General features: G+C 38.3%; 1 protein-coding gene across 2 annotated transcripts in view; it reads left to right on the top strand.

Annotated features, from left to right (window-relative positions):
* The window catches only part of RPS6KA3 (ribosomal protein S6 kinase A3), a 69,271-nt gene that overhangs the window by 19,735 nt on the left and 23,775 nt on the right, over positions 1–25,761 (top strand). For both annotated transcript variants that reach the window (XM_026051972.1, XM_026051964.1), the window contains exons 3-7: positions 14,950–15,066; positions 16,563–16,644; positions 19,669–19,749; positions 20,772–20,851; positions 23,273–23,379. In XM_026051972.1, the coding sequence (XP_025907757.1) occupies positions 14,950–15,066; positions 16,563–16,644; positions 19,669–19,749; positions 20,772–20,851; positions 23,273–23,379 (467 nt within the window). The remainder of the gene's footprint in view (positions 1–14,949; positions 15,067–16,562; positions 16,645–19,668; positions 19,750–20,771; positions 20,852–23,272; positions 23,380–25,761) is intronic.

Here is a 25,761-nt window from a genome sequence, read left to right as displayed (position 1 = left end):
TTGAGCTGGCTTACAATTCTTACATTCCTTCTAACATATTTTATTAAATAAATATACATACATATGCATTTAATTATATTTTATAATGGAACTTGATTCTTGAACAAATAAGTTTTGCAAACTGAAAATTGGAGTCTGTAAAAACTGAATGCATTTATTCCCTTCTCCATACTCAATTCTTCTAGAAACTGTAAAAGGCAGAGTACCTTTTTTCTCCAATGGAATGAGATTGTAAGCTCAGTATTTTTCCAAAGCACTGAGATGGGCTGCAGCTTGTGAGACTTTTGCGATGAAGCGCGTGTATCTTGCCTTTGAAAGGATGGATTTAGTGGTCCTTCCATAAGAATTTGCAGCACCCTCATAAACGATGCAAAGCTGAAAAAAATCTAAAACGTGACTGCATATATCAGTCCCAGGAGGAAAAGGCAAGTGTTGGAATATTTTTTCAAGTTGTCTTCAGGTGTGTGGAAAGATCACACCAAGGCTTTATTTATTCACTCCTAATGAATTTCCGATGAGCGGCTACTTTTGTGCTTGGTGTCTCGGGTACAGCACACTTCTGGGTCTTGATCAGAAAAGTGAGTAATTTGGAAGCGTAAGCAGCACTACAAGTCAAACAGTTTACTTGTTACATGAAGAGAAAACAGATGGTAGCCCTGAAAAGCTGTAAACGGGCAGATGGAACCTGCCACACCCTGCGATTAATTGAGTTTTGCCGCTTTGGCTGTACAGGCAAGTCTGCTATCAAGTGTATTATCCAGCTTCTGAAGGCTCTAAAAAGTGGATCTCTGTTCTTTGCTGCTGACCTTTACCAAATGAAGAGTTTTCCTTCCTTGTAGGTGTACCCCTTATTTGTGTTTTTTCCCTAAATAATTGAAGCTAATCCACATTACAGAGCCTGGCATGTTTAGCAGCATAAGGACTGCCCCTTTTATTAAGCCCCTCACATTGAGGCTATTGGGAGACCGTGTCAGTCTCCCTACTAATCTCCACTCAGTGGAGTCTCTCCACTGAGAGTCTCTCCACTCCCCTGGTACTTCGAGGGCCTTCGTTGGTTGTGCCTGGCAGCGAGTGTCCAGCTGTAGCAGGCACCTTTGTTAGGCGAAGCTCGCGGGTTCGAGCACGTTCCGCACTGCTTGGGGAGTTCCTCTGCCTCCCCTCAGCAGCCCTGCCCCCAGGGAAGCTGCCACATGGAAGTCTGATGAAATCTTGTCTCTGTAAGTTCAAAACATCCAAATTGAAATTATTGAATGGAAAGATGGGAGATAAACTCACTTTGCATTTCTCTACAGAAGGAGGAAATGTATTGGGATTTTTTTATTTGGGATGTTTGCCTTTTGTGTGTGTATGTTTGTGTGTTGCGTTTCCTGATAAATGTGGGTTATGCAAATCTTTATCAGAGACCTCAAGGTAAGAGGAGCAATTTGCCAGAGCAGCTTGTCCTTTTTATCGTGAGCTTCCCTGGTGGGGATCGCTGGCCTCTAAGCTGTCTCCTCCTCTCACAAAGGCAAGCGTGAATGGGCAAGCTCTGGCCTCCGAGCCTCTCGGCACAGGCTGTGTAGGATGCGTGTCGTGCTTCTGGTTGCTGGCAGTGCGCCTTGGGAACCGGGCGGCCTTCCTTCTGCCAGGGCACGAGCAGTTTCTCTCACCCAGCGGGTGCAGGGGGACAGTCACGCCTGGGGTGCCCAGCATTGCACTCACAGGATCACAGAATGGTTGAGGTTGGAAGGGACCTCGAGAGGTCATCTACTCCAAACCTCTGCTCTAGCAGGGACACCTAGAGCATGCGGCACAGGGTGGCCTCCAGGCAGGTTTGGAAGATCTCCAAAGAAGGAGCCTCCACAGTCTCCTTGGGCAGCCTGTTCCAGGGCTCGTGAGCTCAGTGGGAGGCTGAGCAGGGCAGCGACTTGAAGCGCCTCGGGCCTTGGCAGGTACCACCGTTCATCTCTGGTTTTGCCTCGGGCGTGTGAAATGTGTACTTCACTTACCTGTAGTTTCTGAAGGGGAAGTAGTGTGTGGGGTTAGACTGAAACAGGGAAATTTCAAGTGATTTCTATACTGTTTATGAAGTACTCCAAAGAAGTGCTTCTTTTGCAGTAATTCTATTGTGTCCAGGAAGTTTTGTTTATCCCAAAACAAAAATGGAGTCATTGAGCTTCCTGCTGCTTTACTGCTGCCCCTCTTCAGAACAGGCTGTTTGGAAGCCTGTAATACCCAGGAATGTAAGGAGGGCATTGCAACCCAGGGCCTAAGGTGTAGCAGTAGTTGCAGAATGTCCATATAATTTTACTAATTTTTCATGTTCAACACATAGGGTTCAGAAGAGCATTCCCGGTGCATGTGACATAAAGACACACAAAAAAAAGTACTAGGAAAGGCAGAAGTGGGTAGAGAGGGGTGTGTGTTCTAGCTTGTGGAGCCCTCGTAAGGTTGGGGAGGGAGGGTCTTTATTTCAGCTCTGTGTTTTGGCAAGAGGCCCTTCCCTTATGCTGGGAAAATGCACACCGGATTTTAAAGACAAAGTTAGAAACCAGCATGGTAGACAAGCAAGGACGCCGTAGAGAAAAGCAGCATAGAAGTGGAAGCAGCACGTTGTGTTTCACTTCAGAAAGGAGAGATCATTAGCTCTGCCTCCCATAGAGGAATTAAAGCCTGACGAAATTGCAGTAATCCAGACTTGAAAAGAAATACAGAGCTAGGCATTAGGTAGAACCCAGTCAAGGGAGGAGCGGTGGAGAGGGCGGTTTGATGTCCATCACACGGGAAACAGTGAGTGCAGTGCTCCCCTTTGGATCTGCCTTGGTGCAGGTTCACTAAATGCAATCACCTGGAGCTGTTTAGAGCAGCATCTTTGCCTGGGTCCTTGACTCTGTCTTTACCTGCATGTATTTCCTTTTGTTTTTTGCTTGAGGAAAAACAGCCTTGCTGCATATTCTGCCAGAGCATGCACCAAATTTCAGGGGATTTAATTCTGTGCTTTTAATAAATGTCAAAAAAGATAAAGGCATTTATGTCACTAAACAGAACAATATTTTAAGTGCTAAATAGACTGAATTAGAAACGTATGCTTTGCTTTTGACTGTTAAATATAATTGCCTGACTTGTAATTCCTACAAACATAAGTTTGGATTTTTTTTCCCCAAAGCATTTTTAAAAAGCTTGGTTTTTATTCTTAAAAAAAAAAAAATCTTTAAAGAGCATTATGATATTTGTGTGTAAGTCAGACATTTGAACAATCTGGAGAATTGATCCAATTCAAATAATATCTGTGGTCTGTCTTGGCCTAACCCTCCATAACATCTGGGTAGTGTTTTCTATGTGTAGGGATTTCAAAGGGCTATGCACAAGGTCAATTTGGTCCTCTTAACAGCTCCAGTAAATACAAGTTGTCATGAAATCTAAGCATGCCCCATTCCCTGTGCTGAAGTCTGGAAAGTGGTGATTTATGAGATCTTAAAATACTTGGTATGATTAAGCTAAAATTCGTAGAAGTACAAATATCTCATGTAAAACTTCAAGGAGTTGCTGTTTTGAGCAGCTACTACTACGTTGCTAAGTAACTTGATTTCTGAAATAGATGTTGGTCTTTTTTGTTCTTTCCTGGGAGCCCGGAATAAATATCAACTGCAACAGCAGGCTGCTATCAGGCGATCTACCCAAGTTTCCTGTGCTGAGCACTGTGGCATCAGCAACATGAGTACCACCACTGCCCAGTTTTGCATTAACAGAGAAAAAGAATAATAAAAAGGCCCATTCCTTGGCTTTCTTTTCTTTCTTTTTCTTTCTTCTTTTCCCTTTTCTCTCCCCCCTTCTCCCTCCCCACCCCCCCTCAATTGTCTGACTTGCCTGACAGGAAATTTTCTAATTGCCGGAACAGCTGGTCACAGCAAAAATGCTAGGGCTGGTCTTCCCCGCTGCACTCAGGATCGCTCACTCAGAAAATCTGAACATCATGGTTTCTTAGTCATGTTTAAGTTTCTGGCTCTACGCGTTCGTTCGGTTCGGGTGAGCTGAGTTTCTTATTTAAAAAGATAAGGGAAACGTTCGTTTTGGTACAAGTAGGGCTTAAACTTCTAGTTTCTAAGTGATTTTAGTCTTTAGAGCTTTATGATCACTGCTGCTTGAATGCAATGTAGTTTAGTTTTACTGGAAAGCTGTATGTTTTGCTTGTGTTATGCTGAAGTTTCTAAAGTAATTGATAATCCAGCCTTAATTGATTTTTAATTTTTAACTTCTCTGAAAATGCTGTAAAGCTTACTAATACTGTATTTTCTCCAGATTTATATTTGAGTATAGTTGTGGTTTAAGTCTTATAGCTGCTAGCCTGTTTTTAATTAAAATAAAATTTAAAAAAAAAATGCTTGCATTTTTCAAATTATTGCTTAGTGGTTGCTTTAGTAGTTATTCTTTTATATAGTACTTTAAATGGTAAAACACGGTTATCTGTGGAGTGACAGTTGGGGCTTGTATCTTATTTACCTCTGAATGTGGTATTGAGAATAGGGAGAGTTTCGCTTGTGTTGTAAATAGCTATGGTAATTTAAACTTTAAAGTGCAAATTTAGTCATAGCAGGTATTTAATCTGTGCAGTTTGTCTCATTGTTAAGCATATGATCACATGTAAAAGTTTTTTTCTAAGTTTATCCTGAGCTATTTAACAGCATACGTAAATGTGCATTTTAACAGGGCATTATGTATAAAACTCAAATGTTGGAATTTTTATGATTCTCCTCCTTTTAAGTCTGCAAATACTTCTCGGTGCAAAAATTTTCTTCCATGCTCCTGTATAGTGGCCTAGTCCCTTAGGTGATGCAAATCTACTGATCTATAAATAAAAGGGATGTAATTTAACATCTCCTAGTCAACATTCTGGTTCGCACTTTGCAATAGCTGCTAAAAACAGAAATTAAATCTGCTTGCTGTAACTGAAACACTAAAACAGGACTTGCAGGCAGAACAACAGAACGTGGGGTAAGTGTGTGCAGGTAAACTCTGTAAAATTAACACCTAAAAACTCAGAACCCTGGAAGATAGAGGGTTTTTTATTATTATTATTTTTTCCACAGACAAGGTAAATTGTGTTTCTTAGAAACGAGAAGAAAAAATAAAGAGACATTATCTGCTTATAGCAGCTTTTCTGTATTGTCTTCAATGATCTGCTAGACAGTACAGTTTATAGCTATGTGCAAACTAGCCATTTTCAGACGGCTAAGTTTTAGGCCATTATTGAAATAAAAATAATCATAGCTTCATAGATTAATCCTGAATATATTCATGCCTTTTAAAAAAAGAGCTCTTTTAATTTGTTTTTAGTTTTTTTTTTAAAAACCTTCTAGCTGTTTTTGAGTTGCAAATCTCCTGAGTATCTGTGTTTACAAAGTAGGAGCAAAACTTCTGTCAACGTTACTGGGAAGTGCAAATTCCATTCTGAGTATTTTTTCCAATGCTGACATGCAGAGACTAGTTCGTGAGATAATTCTGTGGTATTTGATGAAAAGAGAAATGCATTATAAAACACCTTTTTTTAAATTTTTTTTTTTTATTTTTGGTGACAGACTTTTAAAATGACGGGCTTGTAAAATGATTGCAGGAATTCCTCAGCATTACCTGCTATACCACCTGCCACTCCCAAGGGTTTAGGGAAGGAAGGAGTAAACTCACTCCTCTGTCCTGGCTGTGGTATTGAATTCTACAGGTGCTTTTCATACAGAATCAAAGAAGGGTCGAGGTTGGAAGGGACCTCTAGAGATCATCTAGTCCAACCTTTCTGCTCCAGCAGGGACACGCAGAGCACGGGGCACAGGGCGGCATCCAGGCGGGTTTGGAAGAGCTCCAGAGAAGGAGAGTCCACAGCCTCCCTGGGCAGCCTGTGCCAGGGCTCTGGCACCCTCACAGGAAAAGAGTTCCTCCTCACCTGGAGACGGAACTGCCTGTGTTTGACTTATACTCGATGCCCCTTGTCCTGTCACTGGCTGCCACTGAGAAGAGTTTGATCCCAGACAAGTTTCTCTCCTCGAAATGAACTTTTTCCCACCTTGGCCCACATTTAGCCAACGGGTCCCAATTTAGCTGTTGACTCAGTGCCCTGGGACAGGAGGGACAAACTCCCTAACTTGCCTCATGTGTAACACCCCGAAAGGACAGGAGGAGGTGGCTGCCATGGCCAGGGCTGCAGTCGTCATCCGTGAGTGATCTGGCTACCTGGGGCACATGTGGACACGGGCGTCTGCCAACATCTCGAAGCTCTTGGGCTGCGCTAGGAAGGCAGGAGTGGAAAGAGCTGAAGGCCCCCGGAGTGCAGAGCGAGGGCATAAATGCAGGGCTTCCTTTTGGTTATCTCAACTCACTGCTTTGTGTTGTGTTATTTATTTAACAATAAAATAAAGTTGAAATTAAACATTGGCAAACAGAGTTTGCTTAGGAAAATCTTGCTTCCACTGACTTAAAGCAGCAGGTGCCACCTGTAGGGAGTGATTTGATGTTGGTTGAAGCAGAGTTTTTCTACTCTTTTTGAAAGTGTAACTTTTTAAATCACATTCAGAAAGAAACAAAATTATAAATTCCGCAAAGCTGTTTTTTTTCTCTCTAACTATCCATGTTAACTAGAATTTACCAGAAGAACCCTACAAGCATTTAAGGAATTATTAGTTCTTTCTAGGGGCTGAAGTTCAGTGCAAATCATGAATATTTATTAGAAATGCTTTTATTCCGTGGTTTACCTGTGCTGCTCAGAAGTCATGGGAGGTTGAAATATTTGTAGGATGTGATCAAATTTGCCTTTCAAAGGAAAGAGAGGTAGGAGTATAATGAATTTGGAGATAGCACTAGGCAGAACGTGACTGAGGTGTTAGAAATAGCGAGGTGGCTCACGCCTCTACATTCTTTAACTCCCAGTTTTACCTTGATAAAGATTCCTCCATGGCCTGGCAGAGAAGGTAAAAATAAGGGATTTCCCATTTGTAGGCCCCTTTTTCCCTCTGAAGTCGTAATTCATGAAGACTGTTTTTTCAGGTCATGCTGCAAAGTCACTCTAGATTCATAACAAGTTAGAAAAGAACTGCATCTCGGAGACTTCCTGGCTTCAGGGAGGGGAGGAAAAGGAAATTATGTATATGAGCAGAGGAGCTGTGCCAACACTGAGTCATCCGTTCAAAATCACTTGATAGCACCGAGCAAGCTTGCTGTCCTCAACAGCAGTAGGCCGGAACAGAACTGCAGCTGCAAGGCTCCCTGCCTCTGCAACCAAAAAGCACCCGTGTTGGCAGCTCAGTTGGTAGTGAGTGGGATCCCCCTGTAAACTGCCTTAACCTAAGTAACACATTTTAATGCAGGTAAGTGCTAGATTGCATATAAGGAGCAAAGAATGTTGTACAAGTCGCGGGGTGGGAGAGCTTTGTTTTGGGAATCAGTGACTCAGAAGGGACTTACTTTTATTTGTACCATGGAGCGGGATACAACCTCAGGTAGCCCTTGCAGCTCTAAGGGGGAAGATTCTGACTAGGAGTAGTATGGGGACCTTGCCCTGTGTGCAGCAGAAAACCATCCCTTCACTGTATCTAGTGCTGATGCAAGGAAAGTAAATATTCCAGAATAACACTAGAAATAAAAGAATGCTGAGAGAGAACCTTGCAAAGGAGAAGTTAAATAGTGACAAAGTATATAGCTAACTATACATAAAAATGCTTCTGATTGCCCTGTCTTAGCACTAAATTAAAAGACAGGGGCAAAATTAAGATTAAAGGTGAAACTTTGGTATGTCAGAACCAGAAATATTGTTTTTAATGTACTTTTTCATGTAGTTACCTTACCTGATTTGGATGCTCTCAATTCTTTCACTTATGTTTTTTTATAAAGAAGGATGTCTTTTTAATAAACATCTGTACTTTTAAGGAAAATCCTAGATCACTTTTGGGGAATGGTATGAAATTTTGATTATGATTCAGAATTGCAAATAGCTTTCTTTTAATGTTTTCTTGATATTAAAATTTATTAAATTGTTTATCAGTTTTACTATTTAAATTAACATGAACTTCATTTTGACAGACACATCAACAGTGCTTGCTGTCCAGGTAGAATTTCTGTATGCGGGAAATCCCTAAGGATTTTTTGACAGGCTGAATTTTCCATCCTGTGTTTAATGAACCTGAGCATGTATAACTTTATCCGTTTCAGTTGTCTGAACCTCTCTACTTATTAGAGAAAAATTAATGGTCCTACTCAGAGGAAAATTACTTTTCAGTTGCAATACTATTTTTTGCAAAATATTTTTTTGTAAAACAAAATTCACTTGCAGAAATATTTTTATATTTTTTCTACACCTGCTGTGTTTTAAAAGTCAACATTTTTATTTATTCAGAGTTACTTTGAGGATGTGTTACCCTTCTTTCTCTTTGTCAGTTGTTTAATAACTTAAAATATCCATCGCTTTTAGGCATAGGAGTTGGCATGTGGCCTTTTGCTTCCATAGAATCACAGAATCCATAAGATTGGAAGGGACCTTTAGAGGTCATCTAGGTCAGGGTCACCCAGAGCACATGGCACGAGGCTGCGTCCAAGCAGATTTTGGAAGATCTGCAGAGAAGGAGACTCCACAACCTCTCTGGGCAGCCTGTTCCAGGGCTCCGCCACCCTCACTGTCAGGAAAATTTTCCCTAAGTTCCTAAGAACTTTTGGTGCTTCAGTGTGTGGGCATTTCCCCTAGTTCTATCAGTGGCCACCGCTGAAAAGAGCGCCCCCCACAAAACCTTTTATTCATATGTTAGAGGCCTGCGGTTGTAGCTCTCAACATATTTCACACAGTGGGCAAGTGTGCAGAGGGGAACTTCTTTGATCACTGCTCGGTTGTCTGTCACCTAAAATGCGCTGCCATTCCCAGGAGAGGTTCGCCTGTCTCTAGGTTCCTGGCAGAAGAAACACACTGCCTTGTTTGCAGTCATTGTTTTTAGTCGCATTTTTGAATGGAGTATGCATGGTAGGTGTTTTCTTAATATTCCCTTCTTGATGAAAAGAATAGTTTCAGTTATAGTCTTTAACGTATTTTGGGATTCGTGGTGATAGTTATGGATATTTTATCCAATAAGTTCTTATTGTATTTTTCTAAATTTATGTCTGAGCCCTTTTATAAAAAGAGCTTTTATTGTAAGACCACTTCTGAATTTGTTAGAAGCTTTCCGTGAAATTTGGGAATGATGAAGGAACAGTTTATTTTGTTTAGACTTTAAATATTTATTTTCTTTAGCCTTTAAATGTTACAATTATCCCCTTTGCCAGCTAGAATGCCCATTTTCCACAATAACAGTCATTACATGCATTAATGCCAACTCTTTTAAGGTAGCTGAGTGTGTTAGTATATTAAAAAATAAGTAGAATAGTCGTTCAGAAATACCCATATGTGCTCATAACGTATGCTACACATACTTATCTGTGCTCTTGATATTATAAAAATAAACTGCATGTTATCTTCTCCACACACTTGACCATAAATAGATTTTTTTAAAGCATACTTTGCTCTAATCAAATGAAACATCACTTTCTTTTCTCTCTCTCTTTGTGCATGCATGCCCCTGTTAGAAATTTTGTGTTTAGGTGTTGTTTTCTGGTTGTCTTTCTGTACTTCAGCTGACTGCAGTTTAATTTTGATGAAGCTGACAGCAGAGACCATGTCTTTCTGTTCAGGATGCACGCAACTTATTTTAAGATGTCACATTCTGTTTGACTTGAGTGCTGTGAGTGTCTTGATGTCCAAATGCTTCCCTTGTATATTTGCTTATTCTTTCTAGACTTATGTCACTTATGTTACTTGACACCTGACAAATGCCCCTACATTTACACACAATACCATTTAAAGATGCCATTCTATTATTACTATTGGTGTAAAAATTTGTATTTTTAAGATAGCTGCTTTTCATTCTCTTTAGCATAAAATATATATCACAATTTTGACTTATACTTCCAGTATTTTGAGGAATATATACAGGGATCCATGGTAACTCATCGTGAAGCTGATGAACTACTTACTCTTTTAGTAATCATATTCTTTTTAAAATACATTAGCGTAGAAGAGTTAAGTGTTAAAGCTTACTGATGCTTACATGTTAGTATTCAGATAAGGTGGACGCCCTCTTGCAGGGATACCTTCCCAAAGTGAACATTACATGATTGAAATGGTGCTTAGTCTTTCTTCTCTAAATATGAATTGACTTCTGATCCTTACATCTCTGAGTGTAAAGAAACTTCCATGCTGTATTTTCAGTTCTTGGCCGGAATTTTTGGAGTTTCACAGTCAAGTGCTTGTCATTATGACCATTCCCACTGTGCTTACACATTTGTTCAAGAACTAAAACTGAAAATTTTAGGCCCAGCAGAATCAGTGGTGTTTGGATGTGTTTGTGTTCCTCACTCCTGATAGCTTTTGTCTCCCTGATATGAAGGGCATAAATCTGTGCCATCATTCAGGTAATTCAGAGCTTGTTCTTTGTGGATGACTCTGCTGAGGTCACAGCATACACTTAGATATATTTGTTAATTAATTTTGGTTTTCTCTTTTGTATAAAATTTCTGGCCTGGTAACCTTACTTATTGCATATTCTTGCTGTATTTTCTAAATGTGTCAAGTTTAAGGTGTGCCATGGGATTGTGTCTTACTGGGCATCCCAACGCTGCCACAGTATAAGTGTGTATCCTGCTGCTTTTCTTGAAGCATTTACAGGTGGTTTAATCCCACACTCTGTAGTGGATTATTATGAACCCATTTTATTATGGGTTTTATTTTTTAAATATGAACCCATTTTAAATGTTTTATTATGAACCCATTTTAAATGTTTTTCTCTCACCGCTGTCAAATCATCTTGAGCTTCGTTCCTTTCGTACAGCCAGTGGAGTGAAGCCGCTGCAGTCGAGCCCTGTGGGCACTAGACTCTTTCTGTGTTAAAATAATTGCTGGAAAGGTCAACCTGTAACATGTCACAGTTACTAGGGGCAGTAATGAAAGTGAAAAGCCTCAGCGTGTAGCAGCAGCAGCAGCAGGAATAGTGTCATGCAGCTGGCAGCTCTCAGGATACTCTCCACAGAGCCCAGTTCACCAGCCACAGACCTGCTTAATTTTTTGAACTTTCATTTTCCCAAAGATCAGACCTTTCAGAGAAAAGGACTGCAGATAAGCTAGGCTGTGTAAGGGGAGCAGAGTTAGGTCATGCTGCTCTGTATGGGGCCCTTCTTAAAGAGCAGCTGTTGTTAGATCTCCAGCTGAAAATCCACAAATCTGAGAAATAAAAGATTTCCACATAGAGAAAGTCTTCTGTTTTCTTGGCCTTTCTGGGCTTTTTCATTAGCATTAAGAAAAGTATAACCAGTTGCCTCGTCTTTGTTTACTGCCTTCATGATTTACACTCCAGTTTCGTATTAGTACAGAAGCTAGTAATTATTTCTGTAATAAGACCACTCAAACCAAAACAAGTATTTTATGTTACAGTGGAGTTAATGTAGCCTAGAATAAAAAATGAATTAAAGAAAGATTTATATAAATTCAAATGCCAGAAAAGTGTTGGCTTTTCCTTTTCTCGTCTCTCTTTCTCCCAAACTGTGGAGTTTTTTTCCGACAATTTATAATTTAAACCTTTGGATAGTTTTTCAGTGTTTACGTAGCAGGTATATGTATTTTCTTTTTCTCTTGACAAGTGTGTTTCCTATTCCAATTTGCAGCTGAATCCTGAAAACAAGTCATCCTTTCTATTGCTAAGCTCTTCAGCTCTTTTTTCTTTTGGGTATAATTTGCCTAAAGAGCATTCCCTTGTCTGTTCAGGGTTGCTTTCCACGTGTACATTCCTGTGCATAGACATAGGCTGTGGGGTGCACTACTGGGAGCTTCCTTGCCCTTAAGTACCAGCCCACATAGTTCTGAGTTGCATATTATGTCAATACAGGAAGTTATTCTAAAATAGTTGTGTTTTAAATTCAGACCCAAACTTGTTTGCCACTGCCTTTTTCACTTCCTTTGCAGGCTGGTGTTGATTTAGCGCTATTATACTGCTAAGGAAATGTTAAGGAAACTCGGTGTAATGTTACCTTCTGTTTGTTTCCTTGCCTTCTATATTTAGGCTTACAATAGGGGAGGCCGGTAGGAATCTCTGTAAGTTGACTAACACAATATAGTTTCCAAAAACAAGACTTTTTTTTTGGTGACAGCTTTTGTTTTTAGTGTGAAGAGGCTCAAGAGAGAGCTGTGTGACTTGAAAAAGAAGGAATTCCATGTCTTAGGACTTGGGTTTCCTGCAGTATAAGCTTGGAAAACTCCTTTTTACGTGTCTGGTTTGTAAAGCTGGAGAAAGAGCAGAAGAAATGCTGCCTTTCTGCCTGGGAGATGGGTCTGTCTGCCCCACTGCTGCAGCAGCCGCAGCGCTGGTACCTGCCCCCATCCGTGCTGGAGTGAAAGCTGTAGTTGGAGAAGGGAAGAAATGGGGAGAGGAGCAGCCTGAACCTCATCCCGTTTAATTTGGGAACATCACATGGGCCAAATGTTCTTTCAGGTATCAAGGGCAGAGACAGAGATTAGGGCAAATTCAGTAGCCAGTAGAAGAGGTTGTTTCCCAGCTTACTGTAAGACAGCACCTATCAGCCAATGTATTTAGTGCTATTTGAGAAATATCAGTCCTGTTGGAGCACGAAAGGTTTGTATTTTAAGTCAGCAGGATAGTAGGTACAGTGGGGGTAATTGCTTCTGCCTATAGTGTAACTTGCATTTCTATAAAAAGCTTGGGGATTATATTTTTAACTGCATCTGAAAAACACTTCTTAAAACTTGAACTAACAAAAGCTCGGCCATTATGTCAAAAAGGAAACTACAAATTTATAGTTATCTTTCCATCATAAATCTTGCTTACAAACATGTGTGTTTTAGAACTGCTAAGTGAACACATTTTTATTCACAAGCCTCCTGTGCTTAATTTAGTGCACAGGGTGATGCACGACAGGCCTTGAAAGTCTCATTCCTAATCAATGTCCTATTCTGCAACTTAATGAACTTTTACATGAGATTTGAGTATGTTGAGGTGGACTTTTTTTCCTCCCCTTACATAGTAAGATGAAGACATTTTAGCTGACTGGTCAACATATCAACACCTGTGAGTGGGCTGCGCATCTGAATAGATAACAAAAAAGAGGTAGTTGAGGTAGTCCTGTTTCACTTTTTTTCTTCTTTTTTTTTCCCCCCAGGATTGTCAGGGAGCCAATAGATAAAAGCAGTTGACATGGAATAGATCGAAGTACCCAAAGTCACATATACTCAGCAACCTGTTCACATATTTTTTTTTTTCTTTCTTGATTTAAAAAAAGGTTTCTGGATGGAAGCCTCTCTATTATTTCTATTAATTTCATGAGTTTATGTCTGATAATAGAAATAATACACAGCATGCACACATGTACAAATTTTTGTTTTTAAAATACCCAAGGAACAAAGCTTACATTAAAATCACTAACATATATTTTTTTCTTATTTTTTAAATGTTTGGATTTTAAAAGTCACCTGGATGGTTCTGTGCTTTCTTCCAAAAACATATTTGAATTCTGTGTGTGCGGACACGGCAAGGTGCTCAACATTTGTCACGTCTGGTTTGTTCCCAGTTTGGATCATTGCAAAGTTTAGAATATCTCTTGAAAGAGAAATGTTTATCAGGAAGAAGCTCATGTTTGAAAACAGAGGCGCGTATGGAGGGCGGCCGCGCGCTTAAGCTGGTACTGAAGTGATCATGTTGCCAAACGATACGTTCAGCAAAAAGAACTTGCACACAAATACATGCTAAACCCTGGAAAAATATCTAAATTAGTGCTCAGAAGTACAGTTTTGGAGCATTGCTCACTCTCTCTCTCATCACTAGCATTAAGCACTCTGCGTTTTACTGAATACAAATCTGAGAGCTGTTCATTAGTTGAATAAGAAAATTTAATTTGACACTTTTTGTCACTGTAGCCCCTAAGAAAAACAGGAGGAGGGCACACAAAGGGTTGAAATTGCGTTTATTTCATTTGCGCTACGTTTTAATATGTTAACTTGAAGTCAGCACTGCTTGGGATGAATCACGAGGAATGCCGCAATAATTCTTCAGATGTTTTGTAATGAATGTGGTGTTGGACTTCCTTTCTAGTTGCTCCTGAGCTCTGTAATTCTTTCCTTGTGCAATAAGGACATTGTTTTTTAAAGAGATTTTAAAATTTTGTCTAAAACTAATGATAATGATAATTAGGTAAATATGGAATTAAGTGAAGAGCACAAAACCACCAGAATATCCACTGTCTTTAAAAAGAAAGAAATGAAGTTTTTGCAGAATAGACTCTCCAGGAGTTGAGTGGCAATGAGTTTTTTTTCCCTCACCAGAACTTTTTCAGAGTCAGTGGAGAATTTGTTGGGGCTCTTTGCTTTGGAGGTAAATGCCCTGAGCGCTAGGCCCTAGATCATTTTCTGACTGTGAGTATCAGCATCCCTGCCTCATCATCATCCTCATTCCAGTATTAAAAAAGAGGGCTTTCCGAAGAGATCTCATCCTTTTGATAGATACACAGTGTGCTTTAGGAAGACTGACTTCTTCAAGAGGCTGAGACAGACTTCCAGCATTGGGTTATGAATCACAACTGAGGTTGTGAACCAACAAATATGGACCGAGCAGAAGAAATTGGGAATTGCTGACTTGAATACAACTGCATTCTTGTCTGGATTCCAATGCATACTTAAAAAATCAGGCCACGTAGTTACTAAACTCATACTACCTTTTGTAACAGATGTACTACATTTTTCATAAGCATCCTAATCCTTAGGATAGCATTGCTCGGTATTTTTAGCTACTCTTGGAAATTTGTTGTTGACTTCAGTGGCATTTGCATTTTTCAACCTATTGTGAGTTTATAAGCATTTTAGGCAGGTACATTGCTGACCTATTCATCATTTTTTCCCTCTGTCAGGAAGAAGAAACTATAAAAGAAATTGCAATAACTCATCACGTAAAGGAAGGACATGAGAAAGCAGATCCTTCACAGTTTGAACTTCTGAAAGTGCTGGGACAAGGATCCTTTGGGAAGGTTGGTGACTGAGTTCCTTGCAAGGAAAGCATTCCAGATTCTAGGATAGAATAGTATTAAGAGTGAATTATTTAAAACAGCTACAGTCTTGCATTCCAGCAATGCTGGGCGTCAAAACTACTTTCTAAATTAGCACCAATTAGCCTCTGTAATTGTAGCAGAAATTTTTAGAGTGGTACAACTGTTCCAGTTGTCCTGTGTGTAGTTTTTAAAGATCTGTAAAAAAAAATTGGTATCAAGTAAAAGGTCTTCACCATTAAAGAAAGATGTGTTGATTTTTTTATATACCTCTAAATCTCTGTGTTTAAGATGAGCTTGAGACATATTAAAATGTAATAAATATGGTAATAATTGAGATATACTTAAAAACATAATGCAGTTGTAAATGATGGGTTATCGCCCATGTAGAAACTGCAGGAAGAATGTATTTTTGTAATGAATTATAATTGTAAAGAATGGATTTTAGCCAATTAGTCATTTCATTAAACATGGTGTTTAAACATGATGTAATCCAGTGCTGTTATGTTAGGCATTATCTGTCATAATTTGGGTAAGACACAAACTGTCTTGATTTTAGTGGGTGTTGACTGCAGTGACTTCTCTCTACTTATGTATCATATTCTCTAGTTGTATATCATCAACTTTTGGCTGTTCAAATACAACTTAAAGCATTAATTTCAGGTGGCAGAGAGATTATTGAGGAACAATGCAATATGACATGTAAGCAAATGCAGACTCCCAGTCCATTTTCAGCTTTACATTAAAGACTTAAATGCAAAATGTTGCACTTCTGTATTGCATTAAAAAAATACAGATAAAACTCATATACTAGAACGTTTGTTCAGTGTTCTCATTTACCATGTCTCTTTCATTTTTCCCAAAATAATCAGAAAACGTATGAGGTCTGTATTTTACTTTCCTTATTACTAAATCTAAAATTTTACTCTACTGAAATTCATTTTAGATTAAGGACAATCTCACTCAAGAAATCCTATCACACTAGAAAAGGAAATGAAACTCATTTTACCAGAGTCTGGTTTTACTTTATTGGTACATATAAAACTCAACTATAGCATATCAGAAATACATGTTTTAGTATTTTAAGATGTTGGTTCTTATAATTTTATAGTTTTTTTGTTTTATTTTTTAATCAGGTTTTTGCATCTAGAACTGCTTGTTTGAACTTACATTGATTTGTCTTTTTTTGAAATGGCTTTTACATATACATGTTTTCATATCTGACAATTATTTTTATTAGCACTTTGGCTGTGTCTTAACAGTTTTAGTAGGATATAGCTATAGAGGTTTATATTTGAGAGATTTGTAAAATATTCTATATTTTACTGTTTAAAGGATTTTTTTGTCTTAAGGCAGGTAGATTTGTCTTAAATTTGAGAGAATTGAAATTCATCCTTTTATTCACCGAAATCAATTAAGTTAAATCAGAATTTAACTGATTTTAATGACTTCCTTTTACAATTTTTTTTCCAATGCAGGTATTTCTTGTCAAAAAAATCTCAGGATCAGATGCTAGACAGCTTTATGCAATGAAGGTATTGAAAAAGGCCACCTTGAAAGGTAAGCACTATTCACAGCAAGATAGTGGAAATTACATCGAAACTTAACTTTTACACACAGGCTTTTCAAAAGATTGTATCATAGAGCTTACTGTTAACAAACAGCAAATAACAGAGCTTACTGCTTTACTTTGTAAACCCGAAGGTATTTAGTGCTCAGAAATATTACATTCATAGGGTGATACGGGAAAATGGGATCTTTCCTGTTTAAAATCTGATGGGTCCTTTTCATTGTTGGTAGCAGAACGATTTTACTGGGGTAGCTGTGTTATGTCTGCCAGCTGACTTGGTCCTGTGTTGAAACTTAATATCTTTCCTTTTTTTTATTTGCTGTATATCACTAAGGATACAGTTCCTGACTCCTGCTCAGTTTAAACTTAGGTCATGATATTTACAAGGACATTATATATCAGCTGTTTTTTTTTTTATAAAAGCTCTTTACACAGGAATTTTAGCTCTTTCATATCAGCAGTATACTACACATTTTCTGAAAATTCTGACACTTGCTCTGAATGTAAAATATATTTCATGAAAGTTTAAGGCAATCTTCTTATTCACTTAAGTAAAAATTGGTTTTACAATGAGTCCTTAAAATGTTATTATTCAAAAGTTTTTGAGTGTGACAGTAACAAAAGTTTCTTTCACATCTGAAAAATCTCAGCTCTTGTCCTGTAGTTCTAGAATAAGAAAAATGAAAAAAATATATATTTTCCATTAGAATTTAAAAGGAAAAGGACTTTTTACACTGTAGTCCTCTAACTGCAACATAGAAAACAAAGGCATAAAATACATATATGCTTTTTTATTTAAGATTATTTGTAATTCTTTAAAACTAATTCGTGGCTGCATGTGGAATTGCAATGATAGTTTTCCTGATTAAGAACTAGTGTTGAGTATCTGTTTTGCAGATCTCATTATGCTTCGCATTTATTTGAAACTACTAGAGAAAGTTTTGAGTATTCTTGAAGAGTTTTATCCATCTTAGTGTTTTGTGGTAGGGATTATTCACATTATTTGCTTCCTGGCTTTTTGAAATTTCATTTCATCTCCAAGGCTCTTAGTAGGTGGAGTCAAAAGTCACTCAGCAGTTGCTCTGTGAGGTGTTTGAGGGCTTCTCTCCATCACCTTTTGATGGTCTTGTAGCCTTATCCATAGAAATTCTAGTGCTGCAGATCAGTTAACGGATGCAGACACTGATAAATTCCCCCGAAACTGTAAGCATGACGTTTGGTTAGAAAAGCAGATGCTTCAAGTTATTAAGAATTCAAGAACACAAAGGGCGTGAGCAGAAAGGTGTCACCAAGAGGAGCATGCCACCTTTCCCAGCACCTTGTGTCTGAATGTTCTGATGCTTCTGCACACGGTTGTTTCAGATCATGCTTTAAGAGAGGAAGTTACTGACAAATAAAGGTTTCTTTTGGAGTCTTAAAATAAAATTAATTAAAATTCAGTATTTTTCCCAATAGGAAAAACTGGGTATATATTTTTTAAAGATCTGATGTAGTAATTTTAAATAATATACTGCGTTGCGTGTTTTTTCTAAGGATCTTTAGCCCTTTTAAATCTATTCCAGAAATTATTTTTGTGATGTAACAAGTTAAAAATACCCTATAGGATTGCTTGTTAATTGAAGGTAGTGTGTATGATTCTCAAAGTAAATTTAGAGAGAAATTCTCCTAAGAGCCAGAACACACAGACACAGCCAAACAGTTCAGCCTTTTAATATTTAGAGCACATTGAAGAGTACACACAACAATTTTGGTAAGGGCAGAGACCAGTTTATTAATATACTGGGAAAGGAGGTGTCATCTTTCAAAGCCCCTGTACAAGAGATGGAAAGAAACAGAGCTAAACCATTGCTAGAGAGTCAGGCATCAAGCATGTTAAGAAGGAAATTAAAAGTGAGCAGGCTGAGTTCATTAGACAAAGCAATGGTTTCCCCCCCATTAAGACATCACTTAGTGTGAACTTAGCAGTCTCCTGGTGTTGCAGGGTACAACAATTTGTAATTGGCCAAAATATATAAAAAAGAGTTTTCAGTGCTAAAGCAATCTGTCGTGTCCACATGTGGACGCAGCAATCTAGAGAAGTTTTTAGTCAGCAATGGCTAATACTGTCTGAAATGTGCTCATTTCCTTCTGTGTCTTTGGTTGAGGTTCTGTGATTTTGGAGATTTTCTGGCTTTTCAATACAAGATTTTGTTATCTGTGTGACTGTTTCATTAGCTGTATGCACTTATTAACCTTTTTCTTTTCTTCCATGAATGAATCTGCCCCTAAAAGGAATGTTCCAAAATTAAATATCGTCGTTCAAGTGAACCTTTGGAATAGGGAGATTGCCTGTATGCCTTGTGCCAGTTTTATGACTTCAGATGTTAATGTCAAAATTCAAATGTGATATTTGCTTTGTGTTTAATGAGGCACTTTATTTTACATGCCTTCATTTTTAAAGATCTTATATTCAGCACAGACGTGGAACGTTGATAGTTTCATTCAGTCATAAGAATTTATCTATGTTACTAAATAAAGAAAAGTTACACTTTTAAAAGACCCTTTTATTTCTCCACTCTCCTTTTTTTTTTTTCTCCTTTGTTACATGATAAACTCGAACTCTAGCTTATTTACTGTCCAAAGTGTGGTAGCAGCTTAAACTTTGAACTGGACTTCGCGCATTGCACTTGGGTGCTCTTGTAAGCAAAATAGTTTTGATTCAGTTAGCAAAAACTTCTCCTCTCCGATTCAGATATTAAGAAACAAAGCAGATGGACAATTACATGAATGTATAGGGAGATGCCTTTTCCTTGTCCCCCTGACTTTCATAAGGGGTTGCACTCTGCTCATCCCCAATCTGCTCAGGCACAAGTGCCCAGCAGGTAGAAAATTGTCCTGGGAAGTAAATTTTTTCATGTTTCACATCTCTTCTGTGTGAAGTATGGTGACTCAGTTGTAATCGCTAGTATTGGGAAACATAGGAGAAGTACTGATTCATAGTGTGATTCAGTTTTTGTTTTGTGTTTCTATTGTAGTTCGAGATCGAGTTCGAACAAAAATGGAGCGTGATATCCTAGTAGAAGTTAATCATCCTTTTATTGTCAAGCTACATTATGGTGAGTTGCAAAACTATGTCATTCTTTATCTGAGTAAAGTGTCCTTGTCAAGATAGTGCCTGGCACTTCCCTAGTGGTTCAGGGAATCATAGATATTAGTGTCCAATCTAAATACTGATCATACAAAGGCCTATTATGAGTAATTCTCTTGCAACATATGCACGTGGCTAACCTAATGCTCAGTAGTATGTCTCTGTAGGATTGATGTAGCCTTTTGCTCTATTAAAAGGACAGTTATCTATTTATATTTAGTCATTTTGTTCTAAAATGTCCTATTTTCTACATATATATATTTCACTTTTAAAATGATTTCTTATCCTTAAATCACTCTATAGACAACAACCTATACAGTGGCATTGCTTTCAGTTACATCAAAACTGGATGTATGCCTTTTAATTTCAATGACATTAGCTAGCAACCATAAAAATTTTATCGTTATGGCAGAAATTAAATTATTTTTTACATGTCATGCAGAAAAGAAACTGAAAAAAAAGACCTTTATTTTGCCCTATCAACATAAAGTTTGTGTGAATAGCATGACAACATGTTCAAAACAAGAATTCAAAAAGTCAATTTGTTTTCCTTTAAGATATGTTTTTTCCTACTGTTCTGACTTGAGATTTCTGTTCTTCTGAGGTGGTTTATATAAGGAAGCTTGCACTATTTAATTTTCTCTCTGTCACATACTATAATAGATACAATCTGAGTTTTCACAAGTGTTAAAATAAATTAGTTATTTGCCCTTTAAGTCTAGACTTTTTACTACCAAAATATGGGATGAAATACTGATTAATTGTTCTTTTTTTATGAATTTTGTTGATGATTTACTTTACTGTCACATAGTACAAAACTTATGTGCTTCATGATGGAAAACATTTACTTAATTTTTAATTGAACTATTCTAGAAAGGAAAAATAAAAATAATTTTATTAATGATATGAAAGCAAGGGTAAATTTTTTTGATGTATTATTCTTTATAAGTAAAATCAGATGGTGTTAATTTTTTTTAATGCTCTTTTCAGCTTTTCAAACAGAAGGAAAACTATATCTTATTTTGGATTTTCTCAGGGGAGGAGACTTGTTTACACGGTTATCCAAAGAGGTAAACTTTGATTTTTTTTTTTTTTTTTTTTTTTTTTNTTTTTTTTTTTTTTTTTTTTTTTTTTGGGAAAAATCTGGACAATTCTGTTTTGATGCAGATGAATGCAGCAAAAAGTAGAATGTTACTTGTACTGAAAAAGCATTCTGATGACGCTTTGATCTTGAGCCACTCAAGTTTTATAAGACTTCTTATAGTTAAATAAGAAATATTCATCATAGAATCATAGAACCCTTAAGGTTGGAAGGAACCTTTAGAGATCATCTAGTCCAACCCCCCGAGTACACGCAGGGTCACCCAGAGCACGTGGCACAGGGCTGCATCTAAGTGGGTTTTAAAGATCTCCAAAGAAGGAGTCTCCACAACCGCTCTGGGCAGCCTGTTCCAGGGCTCTGGCACCCTTACTGTCAAAAAGTGTTTCCTTAAGTTTCTGTGGAACTTTTGGTGCCTCAGCTTGTGGCCATTTTGTCTAGTCCTATCTCTGGCCACCACTGAAAAGAGGCCCCCCCCTCCTCCTCACTGCCTCCCTTGAGGTATTTATAGACACTGATCAGGTCCCCCCTCAGCCTCCTCTTCTCCAGGCTGAACAGACCCAGCTCCCTCAGCCTTTGCTCATAGGGCAGATGTTTCAGGCCCCTGATCATCCTGGTAGCCCTGCACTGGACTCTCTCCAGCAGCTCCACATCCCTCTTGTACTGGGGAGCCCAGAACTGGACACAGTACTCCAGATGTGGCCTCACCAGGGCTGAGTAGAGGGGGATGATCACCTCCCTCGACCTGCTGGAGACGCTCTTCTTAATGAACCCCAGGATCCCGTTGGCTTCTTGGCCACCAGGGCACACTGCTGCCTCATGGTCAGCTTGTCATGCACCATGACACCCAGGTCCCTCTCTACAGAGCTGCTCTCCAGAAGGTCAGTCCCCAGTCTGTAGTGGTGTCCAGGGTTATTCCTCCCCAAGTGCAGGACCCTGCACTTGCCCTTGTTGCACTTCATGAGGTTTCTCACTGACTGACCCCTGGGGAACACCACTAACTACAGGTCTCCAACTGGACTCTGCACCACTGATCACCACCCTCTGAGCTCTGCCATGCAGCCAGTTCTCAATCCACCTCGCCATCCATGCATCTATCCTACACCTCCAGAGTTTGTCCAGGAGGATATTGTGATGGTTGGTGTCAAAAGCCTTGCTGAAGTCCAGATAGATGACATCCACCACTAATAGGTTCCTTCATCTGTGCTACTTATTTATAAGTGATGAAGTGAAATGGGCATGTTGGATACAATTTCTGTCATTCTAATATAGGTCACTTAATGTTATCTGAAAATAGATCAGATGAATTGTAGCCTACAAGTTTCTGCTTTATTGCCTTTGACTGTAAAAGGGCAAGTCATTAATTCAGAGGTAGGTGTCTACGCTGCAGATGTTTAAGTTCCAGTGAGAGGAATTCCACATAATGTTTATTACCATTCTCATAAAATCTTAGATTATATGGGCCTTTAAATCTTAAATCTGTTCCCCTTCTTGTACTCACCTGTACTAAATATTGGTGTTCTTGTGGGAGTAGCATCAGCAGGTACCTTTTGTACAAGCTTTGATAACACTTCCTCTTTCTAAACTATGAAGGTGAAGATGAATGTTATTTTCTGTTCTTAATCCTTGCCATCACGTGCCATATAATGTGGCAGATCTGGTGGCAGCGTTTTCCCATAATTCTTGAAACTGTCAAATATTTTCTTTCAGTTGATGGCCACGTTTGTTGGTACACTGGGATAGCAGATCTCATGGCACCGAATGTAGGCAGTGGTTAGTTTACCTTCCTAGTAGAAGGTGTAGGGCAGCTACTTGAGATCTACCTGCTTCTACGTAGGGCCGATTTGTCAGTTCACTCTTTGATCCACCACTTCTGTGCTTATGCCTCAGGCCGTATCTTGGAATTTTTATTGTCACTTCAGTTTCTTTCTGCTGGTACTTAGAGGCAGTCTCCTCAACATTAAGGTGTATATGATTTTCTTGCCTCTCTGATTTATTAGAAGAAATTCTGGCATTTGAAGTTCTTTGACCCTCTTATCAAATGGAGATCAAATGTTCATGTCCCATAAAGAGTTAGTCACAGTGTTTCAATGATCTCTCCCCCCTCAAATTTTAGTGCTTCTGCAGTGCATCTGTTATTCTCTTGAACAACAGGAAACAAATAACGTCAGGTGGACAGAAAGAGTGATATGAGATTATATTGGTTTCAGAAGTTGTTTTTTAAGCACATACTGCAAAACAGTATTGATAATAAAATATTAATTTGTCTAAGCAAGCAATTTCAATTTCCAATTTTTATCAGAATGACTGTGAAGACGCCTTCTGCACAACCACTCAGTTGTTTTGTTAGTGCTGATGCGAACTTGACAAGTATATCACTTTGTTTTTTCAGGTGATGTTCACAGAAGACGATGTTAAATTTTACTTGGCGGAATTAGCACTTGCTTTAGACCATCTACATAGTCTTGGAATAATATACAGGGACCTGAAACCAGAAAAGTAAGAATCAGCTGCAGCAAATGCAATGTATTAATTTGTTTTTATAGTGATTCTACTTACATGCTTCTCTTTCCAGCTGTTAAACTTAGAGGAGTTACTTTGTAAGGTGAACAGGAAAGGGAAAAGATTGTTGTTTTAAATAAACAATTGGATTTTATTTCCACTAGAGAATGAGAATCTAGTTTGAGTGGTGTGCTAAATAGTACTTTCCCTTTACTGTGGCTTTAAGTAAAGAGTATACTGGACTATTTAACTTTCCACATGTTATGCAGTGCAGAATAGAGAAGAATATGGGCCTTTTTTTTATTTTTAGGAGGGGGGATCCTTAGGTGTTTGTGTTTGACGTTATTGTAGAGTTTTTAGACTAAAGAATACGGTATGAACAAATTCATGGTACAAGGTTGCAAATGAGTAAGTCACTTTTTTTTTTTTGAACTATTGATAATGAATTGCACAAAAAACTTGGAACAAACATAAAGGTACAGGTCGAGTGGGGTGTTTCTTACCTTTAGTAGCATCCCTGCATCTTTCAAATGACTGAGATCTGTCTCCTCTTTCTTTACTGCATTCAGTTTCTCAGGTTTTCTAAGACGTAAAACAGAAAATGTTTTTTCTCATGTTAGTAGTCCCATCTGGAACATTTGGACCTCTCTGATACAGAATGCTAAAATGTTTACGTGTGCTATAGCATTACTGCTTACCTGGAGACATGTCTCAAATGAAAATACAACGTGTGCATCTTCTCAGATAGTTAATGCAGTATCCTATGTACTATGCCTTATTGTCACGACATCTATAGTTATTCTGCAGTCCCAATGTCTTTGGTGATCCCAATCCTCTATTATGCCTATATCGAGAACCTTAAAAGTCTGTGAGATATCTGTCTCATGTAAAGTATTGGTGCAAAGGGCAATCAGAGAAGCTGACTTGCATGGAGCTTCCATTAGTGTAGGTGCATCTCCATTGGTATTTTGTGCATCTCCAGGAAAAGATGGACACAAAATTTAGGGCTCTGTGACAGGAAGGGGTCTAAGTGGGTGACTTAGCTCTTCAGGGGTTGGGTGGGAGTTTCACCTAATCTGAAGGAGAAAAATCATTTTTCTCATTTCTTTTCGTGTCTGATGTCCCAAACATAATTGGAGCATATCTTGAGGTATTTAATACTTAATATTCTGTGTTGTCTATGGCAGTATTGTCAGATATATGCTACCTCCCTTGATTACCTACAAACAGGAAAATTAATTCCCTGTAAACCTTCAAAGTGTACTAGTAAGAAATTATAAAGTGAAGAAAATCAACCTACCAAATTAAAAAAAAGCAAGAAAGCGTGAATAATTTTGCTCACATTAATAAAGAGAAAGATGAAATAGTATTTTTCAAAGGACTAAATAGCTCATGCTTCAGGCACTGTTTCTTTTTTTTAATTTATTATGTCCATACCTACCAAAACCTTGGTTCTAAGCCTTATATGCCTCTGATTCAGCATCTTTTCAAAGTGTTTTTTCAAAAGGTTTTTTTTTTTGCAAGTAATAAATGAGAATATAGTAACTCCCACAGGCTATATGTATACTGTGGAGCTAAGCTCTCAGTGTGGAAACTGGGAAAAGGGAAAGAGAAGGGCAGGGAATGAGCAAGTGTCCGGGTCTTATCACAGAGAAGAAACGCAGCTCTCAAGGGAAACCAAAGTAGCTAGGAAGTCTGCAGCGCAGGTGTTGTCGTAGTCCTGCATTTTGAACACTTTGAATTGTCACCGCGCTGGGTGACCATGAAGGATAGTTGGTGTCTGAGAGGTGTGTGGCTTTTTTTTGTGGTTGCATAAACATAGATGGAAGCAGAAGGCCTGGATCAAGTATAGGACCTATTGTCCTATGGCTTTGATGCAAAAAGCAAGATAGTTTTCATTACGTGATAATTGTTTGGAGGTCAATACCATTTTGAAACCCTGAATGCAAATGAGTATACAATTTCTTTGTAGGCAAACATATATTGTATTAGTTGTTACAGCTTTATTTCTCTATATAAGAGAAATAAAAATATATTTCTATTTTTATCAATATTATGATAATGGCATATGCTGCGGGTGCCTAAAAATGAAAGTTCAAGATAAAAGCTATTGCCTGCCACACTGAACTCAAGCAACTAATTTAACAAAACTATGTCAGGCTGATTCTGTTTTATATTATTGAATATGGAGGAAACAAAGGAAAACAAAATGTGTATGTTCAAATTATCTCCTCCTGATGTTTCATTTCCATGCATGTGCATTTTTACATGTCTTTGTGTTCTTTTTCTGTTCTTTTTTGTTCTTAAACTTTATCAGTACATTTTCCAAAATAACAGTGTAGATACTTAATTAGCTTATTTTATTCCCTTGTTTTTTAG

The sequence above is a fragment of the Nothoprocta perdicaria genome, unplaced genomic scaffold, assembly GCF_003342845.1.
Source record: "Nothoprocta perdicaria isolate Ctin4 unplaced genomic scaffold, notPer1 scaffold_112, whole genome shotgun sequence".
Classification (NCBI taxonomy): domain Eukaryota; kingdom Metazoa; phylum Chordata; class Aves; order Tinamiformes; family Tinamidae; genus Nothoprocta; species Nothoprocta perdicaria.
The sequence above is the reverse complement of the archived record's forward strand: the minus strand, read 5'-3'. Positions and strand labels throughout refer to the sequence as shown.